The sequence below is a fragment of the Takifugu flavidus genome, chromosome 12 (genome assembly GCF_003711565.1).
Source record: "Takifugu flavidus isolate HTHZ2018 chromosome 12, ASM371156v2, whole genome shotgun sequence".
NCBI lineage: Eukaryota > Metazoa > Chordata > Actinopteri > Tetraodontiformes > Tetraodontidae > Takifugu > Takifugu flavidus.
In genome coordinates, this window is record NC_079531.1 from 1919186 (window position 1) to 1930928 (window position 11743).

The following is an 11743-nucleotide window of genomic DNA, read 5'->3' on the forward strand; positions in this document are numbered from 1 at the left end:
TGTCAACACTAGAATCAGATGTTTGCCGTCATTACGGAGGCCACTTTGTGTCATAAGTCACTTCTGTCTAGGATGATTCAACTTTAGGAAGGAAGTCCCTAAATTTCCCCGTGTTCTGAGGTCAGAAGCACAGATAGTCCTGTCTGGTCGGCCATCACGCCTTCACATTATTGAACAAGACATTTACACAATTAGTATTTTATTGTAACACATGTCCTTTAAGTCACACTGGAATAAACAACACTTGCCTTTTTTTCTTAAAAATCATCTGATTTGTTAGCACTCACACAAGGCCCGACGACTCCTGCACTTTCACACAATACTCTAGAAAAGCGAAAGCATGGCAACACCGTCACTTTGTGGTCTACACAACAGAAGCAGAAACCCTCTTAGTTGTACCTCTGACATTCTGCAGACTAAAAGTTGCCCTTCTCAACGGCTGGCAGCGTGTAAAGGATGAAAAACAGGTTTTCTTCGAGGGGGTGGAGAGATTAGTCAAATAAATAACTGATGAACAGAGGAAGCTTTGTGCCGTGGCTGAAGATAAAGGCAGAAAAGGGGATTCTGCATGCTTCCGTTAGGTTACATCAGGGTGGCCTCGTCTTTGATTCTGTCATATTTACACTAAAAGGGAGGTTTATTACAGAAATATTGGTCGTAAGTTCAAAAGACTGTGATTGGTGCTCCGACTTTGTCAGGAGACAGAAATATAATGTTACGCACATAGATTTTAAAAATATCATTAACATAGCTTGTAGGTGTCCTACGAGGAGGCGTTTAGAAGCTGAATGCTGGGTTTATCTGCTGTTGTCGTTCCAGTGTGCTGTCCAGTGTGTTCTAATGCGTTTTTAGAGGATGGAGACAAAACTCGGGGTTCGTCGGCCCCAGCTGGGCTTGAATCGCGCCGATGTGCAATGGTGTCCGGAAAAAGGATTCTTTAAATGTGTGCATTCTAGCAGCTAGTGTTCAGTGTGAATCTCCTTTATACAACAGCCGACCTCCACGTCAGGGGAGACGTGAGATCTTCGGCCCAGAGATGTCTATACACAGTTGTTTCCCTTGCCTATCTAATCCACCTATGTTATGCTTAGTCATCTAGATTCAGAGCTCCTTTCCCTGTTGGCACCTGAGTGTTTGTGTGAAGCCTGTGCATGTGGGGGATCGGTCACCACGCAGTCTAATCAGGAAGCTAGTTAGAGAGCTCTTCACAGCATGCGTAAAATGGACGCAGGACGATAAAAACGTGTAGTGGTGTATAAAAAGCAAAACACTCGCCTTTAAAGCGTGCCGACTGTTGTTTGTTCAGAACAACTATTAGGTTGTGAAGTGACGTATCTCTATCAGCTAGACTAGTTAACAAAACTAAAGTGGAGAGACAGGAGTATGTTTCAACAGTTAAGTCCTTTTCTCACTCTCTCCTTTAGAGCTCTCTCCTGCTTGCCTGACCACAAACGTTCTGGTCTGATGGAATCCTCCGGCGGTCGACAGCAACAACGGTGTGTTTGCTGGAGTCCCTCGAGTGCAGTATCTCTCTCTGCTTGACAGTGCTTAAGAAATCAACACACATTGGTCTAATATAAAGTAGAAGGCAATTAAAACCATCACAAAGTTGATAGTAAAACATAAATCAAAACGGATATATCTCTCTATGCTTATTGTACAAACACAGAAAAATAATATAGAAATAAAAGAAACTTTAAAAAAAAACAACAACTCCAGTGTTGACTTAGTGTATGTTTGCTTGCTTACAACAGGAAGTTAGTAGATATATGGCTGCAAAATTAAGTCCATGTAACTCAGTTTAGTGTAAAAAGAATGTTCCCTCAGTAGTAAGGTCTGGGTGTAGCGAGACGTGAGTCTGGGATCTGTCCGTGAGAGAAGCCTTGGTAGCCACAAATCCAGCTTTGAAACTGTCAGGGAGTTGTAAATGTTGTTCTGTTGCTTAAATTGGTCAATAAACCCACAGTTCCTTCAAAGCACCCGATGTGCAAAACCCCGACACACACATGAATATCCAGGCAAGGTCCACACGGAGAGGAACGACCAGCCATAGTCCTTCAACCTTCCAGCTCAGTCCCCTTAATAAAATTATAAGGTGAAATACGCCTGCCTGATGAGCAAGCTGCTGCTTTTTCTGGTCTTCTCTCTCCAAGAAAGTGTTGGCATCAGACCTCCACACACACACACACACACACACACACACACACACACACACACACACACACACACACACACACACACACACACGCGCACAGTCACATACTGTTATTGCCTCTAAATACGGGAATGCTCTCCCCACAGTGATTCACATAAGAAGAATACTCCTGCACACCCTCTTCACACTGCAGTCCAGACCAAACTTTACCCGACACATCGACCACTTGCCCCTGACCTATGACCCCGGTGATATGCTGCTCTGTGTACAGGAGTATTCTGATCCATCTGAACCTGCCTATGCCACCTCCCGCGGCCTGGAGGTCTTAGTGTTGCATGTCTCATCTCATCCTGTTCTGTCTCATAAGAGGGACGATGCAGGACGGGGGACCCGCCTTCGTCAGGAAGGGGTGTTTGAGGATTTCGCTGGCCGCGGCCCTCTGAGCAGGGTCCCGCACCAACATCCGGTCCAAAAAGCCTTTGAGCAGAGGAGAGACCTGAGCAAAATGAGAGAGGGAGACTTACGTTCGGTTCTCTTGGAAAAGGAGCAGTTTTATTCTTGAACTGTGAAAGAACTAAAAGAGCTAATCTACCTTGTGCAGGTTCTTTAGTTTTGGAGGCAAGTTGTCTCGAATCATTTTCATAGCTTTGAGCGGTGGCTCGTTAAAGTACGGCGGCTCCCCGTCCACCATCTCGATGACCATGATTCCCAGCGACCAGATGTCCACCTGAACACGAGATTTTCAAACGTGGAGCAGCTCTTTTAATATAATAATTGATAGCTGAATATTGACAGAAATAACGCGAAATCCGAGTGTGAATGTTACCTCTGGTCCATAAGGCAACCTTGAGATGAGCTCAGGAGCCATCCAGTACGGTGTCCCAACCAGAGACTTTCTTTTTTGCACTTCCTTGGACACCTGGGCACAGAAGCCAAAGTCCGACAGCTTCACCTGTGGACAAAAACAAACCTTTTATAAATGAGGAAAAGAGACAGGCAGCAAAAATGGTTTCGTTTGGTGTAAATGGTGCAAGATGATGCATTTTACCCACTTATCATTAAAGCCAATTTTCAAAGAATTAAGAAATTTAATCCAACTACATTAAAGTCCATTAACACTCCTACTACAAAAGCAACTCAGATGTAGCTGGTTGTTCTGGAATTAGAGCAGAAGAAAACCAACATACACGGCCATCGTGAGTGAGAAGGATGGAGTCACTCTTGATGTCTCTGTGGATAACGCCCTGTTTGTGGAGGACAGATAATGCTTTCAGGACAGACAGGCACACTGTAGCAATCTGCTCCTCGTTCATCCTGAGAGCGGATTAAGACAAAACAGAGACGGGGGTTATTGCTTTTCTACGTGTCAGCATTTGCAGGGGTATCGTGACTGTTGTTTGCATGGTGCACAGGAGCCACAAACACCACAAACAGTTCCCAGTAAGTCAAAGTAAAAAGGCCTCCGCGTCTGCATGACTCAGGTCGTGCTACTGCATGGTTACACTGCCCCCTTATGAAAGGAACGGGTGTTGGCAGGACGACTGAGGACCATTTATTGGTAAGACAGTCAAAATGAGGAATGGGGCTTGATCAAATTGCATATTAAAATACTTCATTAAATCTCACCTTGTGTGTGTCACAATGTCAGTCAGAGCCCCCCCCTCCAGGAACTCCATGACCACCCAGAGCTCATCTCCCACCAGGTAGCTGTTGTACATCTCCACCACATTCTCATGATGATAGTCCCGCATGATTACGACCTTTAGAAATTGACAGAGAGACAGATTAAAATATTCATTATTAAACACAACCTCACATGAGAAGGCACTATTATATTTGTGAAGTACAGCAATTCCTCCAAAACTCAAATATGATTCAAATCTTCTAATCTATCAGCAAACAATAGCATTTTAAAATCTGAGAAGACGGTTGCACCAGATTTATTGACTTTGCAAGGGTCTACATGATAATAACAAAGTGAATAATTTTGCTAAATCAGCAAACATTACCTCATTGAAGAGCAGTTCTCTACGCTGCTGCTTCCTCAGGTCCATCTTCTTCACCGCCACCAATTTCCCCGTGGTCTTGACCGTGGCGATACACACGATTCCGGTGGACCCCTCTCCTATTTTAATGTAGTTGTCCAGATAGGTCCGTGGATCGCCAGGATCCACCACCATTTGTAGCGCCGCTCTGAACTGCTCGTGAGAAACTCTCTGGGGCTCTCGTTGCGGCGATCTGCCCTGGGGCGGAGCGCCCGACGATGGGGGCCCATGTGGCACAGGGGGCCGTGGGGCGGGAACGCTGGGGTGCGGTGTGTGTGGATGATGGCTACTGTCGGGGGTGAGGATTGGTTGTGAAGTATGATGAGCGTGAGGGTGGCCTGGAGGAGGCTTGGAGGTGGAAGACCCTCGGGAGGAGCTGCCCGAGGGGCCATTTTGAGGGGAGGATTCCTGGTGTCGAACAGTCTTGAAGAGACGGTCACAAGAATAAATAACGTTACAAGATCTGAATGGAAATTACAGCAACGTCTACTTTATTACCTGCCCAGAAAACATAAGAAGACAAAATTAATGTCCTAAATTTTGCATTAAACTTAGGACATGACCTTTAGGAAGGACCAAACTGCCTTCATCGACCATCAAAAAACTCTTGTGACTTAAACTCTTTCTTTGTACTTCTTAAAAGAAAAGGTAAAACCCAATTGAATCCATTGACGTTTAATTGTTGAGATTTGGAGAGCTAAAAAGCCCCCCTCTTTATGTTAGGACTGTGGTCCTTACCTGTCCTGTTGGACTGCGTCCACCGTCGCTGTCGGTCCTTGGATAGGTGTTAAAGGGTCGCGTGTTCTGTTGGGCTGTCTTCATCACCCCTTCTGATACAGGGAGATTTGGGGTGCGGATGTTGGGTCCAGACAGGGGCCTCTTATCCCTGGGAGACTGAGGGCTGCCCTCTCGGACCACGTAACTGGACTTTGGCCTGTTGTCAGGTTGATCTCTGTGATCAACCTGCTCCTAAAGACAAGTAGGCCTTTGTTAGAAGGAATTACAGGGAATTTAGAAAAACACAGACCAGCAGCTAAATTATATGAAATTAAATATTATGTCAGGGCTATTTGTAAGTTTTTTTCCATCAAGAAATCAGCTTTTTTATTTAAAAAAAATAAATAAATCTATTTCACGTACAGTATTTAAAACCTTCAATATGGGAAAATAAAAGACAGCTGTAAAATAAGATAATATTAACATTTACTGATCAGTCAAGTATGCTTCAGCTACCTGTCCGCGGTCACGAGGACCTCTGTCTCTGTGGGGGGGCGGAGGTGGGCCTGAGCCTGGCCTGTCCCTCTGGTGTCTACCCGGCTCTTGGCCCCGAGGTTGCTGCTGGGGCCGTATGTGGCCGCCTTCGTCCCACTGTGGATGGACTCCACGCTGAGTGTGGCGCGGGTCGGCCCCACCCTGTTCTGGTCTCTGTCGGTCTCTACACGAACAAAGACAAAACTTTCCCCTTGAGTGTGTTGTTGTGAAATGACCATAAGAAAAGAAAAAGTAGAAGCAGGTAACTAGTTTAATCAGGGGCGATTAGTAGTTTTCTCTCCCATGGTGCCGAGCAGACAACACTGGTCCTTTCTGTACTTCTCTCACACAAATTCATGGATACATTGTGTTGTATTAGTATTAGTGCATGTGTGACACTACTTAAGTAGGAATGTCCCAAGTAATTGCTCTCAAGATTCATCGAGATTCTTAATAGGGCGATTCTGAATTGGATTTTTAGATTAAATCTAGAACAATGTTGACGGTTGCTTTTCTGTTCCCCACTTCTGCTGGAAAATAAAGCTGTAAATTTCAAGCAGTGTGATAGAATAGATTTTATGATGTGCCCTGACGACAGCGACGAGACACTTTCCATCTAAAGCTTGTCGTGCAAAGACTTGATACTCGGGAGACATGACTAATATGAGGAACCACAATGAAGGATGACATGCTGAGCTAACTTTCACCTCGGCTCACAGGGAGATGGAAAAAACGAGAGGTCCAGCACAACTACTCTATAACTTAGGCCTACAAATGTCTCCATTAACTGTGAGCAGCACAATAGCGGCTTGCCTGAGCTAGCTTGTGCACTATACTGTAATTTAAGGGGAGTTTATTTAGTCGCTTCAGTAATTTCTGGGTGTCAAATACATAATCACCAGCAAATGACATGCAGTTATAATCATAGTAGGACTACTCACCTGTCATGTCTCTCTGAGTTTGAGTGGTGTCTGTGAATAGGGTCGCCATTTTCCTGTAACATTCCTCTCCCTCCTTCCGTAGAGCTGTAGTCCTTGTGAGGGTGGGTGGGGGGGCTACCGCGTCGCAAGGAGTTGGAGCAAGTCACAGACATGTTGTCAAACTCATCCAGCAGCCCCGTAAGGGAGCCATCGGCCCCCAACTTGCTGCTGCCGCGTACAATCGTCTAGAAATTTGGGGAAAAAAGATGATGGACACAAGGAACAGGCTAACAGTCATTTATTTTGGTCAATTAAAGGCTTTAATAACTAGTGCAACAGGTCCAGTAAACATAGGCGGCTGCTTCTCCAAAGGTTTCACCCTACTTTTATTGAACTCACCTTTCGTGGCTCCACAGTAGTGATGACATTTGCATCAATGAAGGGTTTCGGCCTTTTGGCTGTGTCTTCTATAAGCGACTGCCATTGCCGAGGCAGCCCTACAAATTTCTGCTCCTGCTCATCGAAGTCTGTGTGGACGCGATGCTCGAAGTTGGACGGAGCAGAGATCTGGATCCGAGACTTCTTCTTCTTGGTAAACATGATGGCAGCTGAAGCAGCTGCAGCCCAGCATCAAACCTTCAGAGAAGGAGAACAAAGCCAAAACGTAAATACAACAGCCTCAAGTGCGCGCGTGACTCTACAAACAGTGACTTCAGTTAAATGAAACCATAATCCTGTGAACTATGACCCAACATCAGGTGTGGAATCACATTTATCTGAAACACAACCCTGTCAGAAAACTTGCCTCTATAACATAACCTTGTTTTTTTGTCAGTGGGTTTCAAAGGAGACACTCCCAGTAGTCAAACAGGAGCTCGTTAGTGATCAGAGTGTTACGAGCAGAAGAAGAAGCCCCCCTGTGCAGACGGCCGCCAGGCACGACAGGAGTACTGGGATATTTATCCTTAACCACGCCTGCTGCCACCTTCTGTCCTTTCATACCAAGTGTCATCCAATAAGTTTAAAATAAAGGGGAAAAAATGAGTTAGAAAGAAATGGACACCATTGGCTCACACTGTTATGTAAATTCATATTAAAGCACGTGTTCAGACCCTGAACGCTACATAACTAACGATTCTCAAATGACATTACAACCTGGTGACAAATGTCTCATTTGCTCTACGAAAAGGCATTTAAATCACTGCAGAGGCCTGTAATTATTGTCTGGCTGAAACAGCATTACAGACGACGCAACTTCACTGTGGGACGCACCAACTGGACAAAAGCATTGACTTAGGAACTCAGAAAAACATTAAAAATAAAGTTTTGGTTTGCATATCAGGACACTGTCAATTTCAGTAGTGCTTTTTTAATCTCTTGCAGAATGACCATGAAACATTATATTAGAAAAAACACGAAAGGCTCATATTCAGAATCCCTGCTGGGCTCATTAAGCCAAAACTACACCAGCATCACACATTAACTGTGTGGAACAGTCTCACGTCACTGGATGACAACAGCTTCAGCCTGAATCCCTCCCTCCGTGTGTCACTAACACTTGTGCACCGAGAATGATGACCAGAATAGTGGTGAGCAACAGCTGTCGGGACATTCTGATATCAGCAGCCAGTAACAGGTCGGGGGGAGAAGAGGGCGGAGGTCGAAGCCATGGCCACTCATACATTATGATCCCAGCAGTCCCAGTTATCACTGTGGAAACATCCCATGCCACACTCCCCGTTAGCTCAGTCGCTAGCACCCGTCACATAAGGGGCAAATATTAAAGTATTGACTGGCTGATCCTGCTGTACGACTCTAGCCAGTTTTGTTCTTGCGCCCCACATGAACTTTCTGCAATTGTTCTAACTTCAACTCCTGACTTGGTTTGCGAAGCGTAACACTGGAACACAACGCGACAACGCCGACGTGCACGAATCCCTCGGCTTCTGTCGCGAATACTCACATGAACCCGAGCGAGCCTTTAGCCTGCTGCTAACCGACATCCACCTGATTTCATATCCAAACACAAGGAAGAAACAAAGTTGCTTCCGCGAAACTCGCCTCGGTCAAATCTCGCGATGTCGAAACGAACCGCGGATCAAAGGCGACGAACGTGGACGTGAGAAGAAGGGAAAAAAAACATGCATGGAACTTTACAGCGTTCGGCACGAGCCCGTGATTTTAAACCGTGTCGCATTCCTACGGTTTCAGCGAAACGTGGGGCAGTATCGTGACGTCACCGAATGAAGTGGCGGAGACAGACAGACAGAGAGAGAGAGACAGGCAGAGAGAGAGAGAGGGAGAGAGACAGAGAGAGACAGGCAGAGATAGAGACAGACAAGCAGACATGAGAGGCAGAGACAGTCAGAGAGAGAGGGAGACAGACAGTGAGACAGGGAACAGACAGTGTGAGAGGGAGACAGATAGACAGAGAAAGGTGGGAGAGAAGCAGAGAGACAGAGAGGGGGGAGAGAAGCAGACAGACAGAGAGAGGGAGAGACAGACAGTGAGAGAGGGAGAGAGACAGTGAGAGGGAGACAGATGGCGAGGGAGACAGATAGACAGAGAAAGGTGGAGAGAAGCAGAACAGAGAGAGGGGGGAGAGGCAGACAGACAGACAGACAGACAGACAGACAGACAGACAGACAGACAGACAGACAGAGGCAGAGATTGATTGATTGAAGTGTAATAACCCTGCATTATAAATGAAATATTCTCTCCTCCCTTTGGGCCCACGTGTCACCTGTTAGGACTCTGATTACTGAGCTCGTTTGAAAAACAAAGGAATTTATAGTTAATCACTATCATTGTGGGTTTTTTCCAGCTATATTAAAAGATTATAATTTAGGCTATAAACTCTACTAATAAATGAATCAAAAAAAGCCTCTGCTAACATAATTTGGTTGATCAGGAAAGAGGGCAAAGTCCGAGAAACACTTGATAAGACACTTTGTTGTTTTGCACTCGATTCCTGGATCCACAAAAATCTCGTGACGTTTAAGTTTGAGTTGAAACCCACAGAGACAGGAGGACTCCCCACACATGGAATCAGCACAAGACACCAGAACCACTGATATTAACATTAAAGCCGCCTGTTATCCACGGGTCTCTAAAACGGCCTAATAAGCAGAAACAGCTCCGCGCATCGTGGGGAGGGACGCAGCAACCTGCCAGTGCCGGAGCGCCGTTCAAACAAAGCTCCCAGTGTTGCAGCCAATGAGGGCTGACTTCCAGGAGCAGGTTCTGGAATGTGGACAGGTCAAAGATAAAGACAGCGGCGGGAGCAAACTTTCCCCCCGGACAGCGTTGACTCTGCACAGGACCTTTGGACCTTCGTTTCGCTGACAAACGGGTCACAGAGTCAAGTTCAAGGATAAATTTAGATTTAGAGGTCACCACACTTGCAAAGGGAACAAACAGTCTGCGGACCCGTTAGCTGCTACAGGAAAAACACCAATATTTCAGTATAAAACACTCGCTTTAACCATTTGAAGCCCGTTATTGTCCGTGGCTATTATCCCCGTCCACCCACGGGCCGGTATTATCGATATTAATGTGCGCTCGCTGCAGCAGAACTCTTATCCTCTAATGGATTTGATGGCGCCTGGATGCATTAATATTGTGGTTGAGTGCAGCTTGCCACCATCTTCCTTTGTTTTGGGAACATATTTGTGGTGTGCGTGCCCCAGCATGATCATTTACCTCATTTTTTCCATCATGACTTGCATTGAAAAGTGTCACTTAAAGGGGGAAAAAAAAGGTTACTTGTGAGTGGTCACTGACTATGTGAAATGGAGGTGTTGTGATTTGAAATGCTTCTGTTTTATGCCTGTGATCTTCAGCACCTCCAGGGTTATGTTGATGTTGGCGGCTGCCTTCATTCCAGAGAGGATTTTTTTTCCCCCTACGAGGCAACAAGCCGGGCCCCTTCTGGTTCCAGTAAAAACCAGAATAACCCCGAGCATTATTTTTCGATTGCTTCGCGTCCGTATCCAAGACCTATTTCACCACAGCAACCTGCCTCCATCCAGCCGACAGGGAAGCTATCGCGCATTCAAATCTAGAAGCAACACTGTTTCCCCTTAATTCCGTGCTCTCCTTTATGAATCTCTGATGTTTTCACCCGTCTATTCGTGGATTCCAGTTCTGCCGATTCCATTTTTGTGACAGAAATCCACGCCCAAGCAATTAGCATCGCCGCCACCTTTTCCTGTAAAACCTGATGCCAGGACACAATGAGACGTTTCAGAACTCTTATGATGCGTCCTCCTTCATCCAGTAAATAATGGAAACTGCTGACACACATCTGCATAAAATGACCCCAACGAAGGGGCCGGTATTGAAAAGATCCCTGAGCTGATCCCTGTGATCCCTGTTGCTGGTTCTGAGAAACAGCACGTCCAGTTACGGCCCAGTCCTTCAGTACGACAGCAGCCGGTTTGCGGAGAGAGAACTTTGTGTTTGGTTGTTAAGTGGAACAGAATTTGGTGGGTGACAAAAATATATAATAGTGGAAGCTACAGCTGACAGCAGCCTGCAAGATGGACATTAAAACCTGTAGCTCACATCTAGTAATACAAGTTTGATCAGATTTGTTCTGCAAAGAAGGCAGGATGTTAACTTAAGATTGATGGGGAGAGGCAGCGTGTGGTGGGGGGGTGAGTAGAGACCCCCAGTACTGAAGCTCTGGCATCCCAGGAATGTGTGCCGAACCCGGATCACGCAACTGGGATGTTACCCGTAATAACACATGAAATCATAGAGAATAAATCAATAACAGGTGTTCTCGGGTGTTTAAAGCTGGCAGCCTGGCGGTGCGAATGCTGTTAAAAGTCTCCAAAACACGGATTTTTTCCCCGTAAACACCCCAATTACATAATGTAAACGTGCATTACATAAAAGAGCTTTAAATGGGCGTTCGTGGGCTGCAGCTCACTAATGTTCGAAACTTTCTTCGCCCCCCGTGTCGCGACACCAGATTTGGACCGGACGCTGTACCCGTCGCCACAGGCGACTTTATTTTACACAACACGAAATAAAGAAAAGCCAAATACAGCACAAACTAAAGAGTGATAGTTTGGCCCCCGAAACGCAGAGTGCAGAGACTTATAAGCAGTTAGCAACTGTTAGCACCAAAACAAGAAGAGCCGCGCCATAAGCTAGCGTTCATCGCCTTTTGCCCAACTACTGTGAAGATAAGTCTTTACTCACCCAAGAACGTCCGGAAAAAATGTTTTTTTGCCACCACTGTGCCGTGAAAATAAGACCGACCTGTCTATAAAACACGCAGACTAAGTTTGGGCAAAGTGTGTAGCATTAGCAAAGTCTCACTTTCCCGACGCCATGTTGAATGGGGAAAAAAGTCTACATCC

The 11743-nt window shown here is 45.8% G+C and overlaps 1 protein-coding gene across 3 annotated transcripts; it reads right to left on the reverse strand.

Annotated features, from left to right (window-relative positions):
* Window positions 1-182: 182 nt before the first annotated feature.
* On the reverse strand, window positions 183-11743 carry pak4 (p21 protein (Cdc42/Rac)-activated kinase 4). Of its 3 annotated transcripts, XR_008952926.1 has the most exons (12): window positions 11583-11743; window positions 6771-7007; window positions 6393-6616; window positions 5434-5635; window positions 4939-5169; window positions 4165-4623; window positions 3782-3915; window positions 3343-3469; window positions 2982-3107; window positions 2748-2882; window positions 2212-2651; window positions 183-2171 (listed from the first exon to the last, which is right to left on the reverse strand). XR_008952926.1 is itself a non-coding variant. In XM_057048920.1 (11 exons), the coding sequence occupies exons 2-11, from the start codon at window positions 6969-6971 to the stop codon at window positions 2496-2498; spliced, it is 1995 nt and encodes a 664-aa protein (XP_056904900.1). In that variant the 5' UTR covers window positions 6972-7007; window positions 11583-11743; the 3' UTR covers window positions 183-2495. The 3 variants fall into 3 exon arrangements, 2 of the variants coding, with proteins under 2 accessions (XP_056904900.1, XP_056904901.1); XM_057048920.1 differs by having other exon boundaries at window positions 183-2651; XM_057048921.1 differs by lacking the exon at window positions 11583-11743 and adding an exon at window positions 8335-8594 and having other exon boundaries at window positions 183-2651.

What these genes read in the sequence shown, in the direction of transcription:
- pak4 (XM_057048920.1), bottom strand. Translation starts at nt 6,971, where the DNA reads ATGTTTACCAAGAAGAAGAAGTCTCGGATCCAGATCTCTGCTCCGTCC. An exon ending in CTACTGTGGAGCCACGAAAG is followed by an intron (nt 6,617 to 6,770) that starts GTGAGTTCAATA and finishes CCAAATTTCTAG; the next exon opens with ACGATTGTACGCGGCAGCAG. An exon ending in GGTTGCCTTATGGACCAGAG is followed by an intron (nt 2,883 to 2,981) that starts GTAACATTCACA and finishes TCTCGTGTTCAG; the next exon opens with GTGGACATCTGGTCGCTGGG.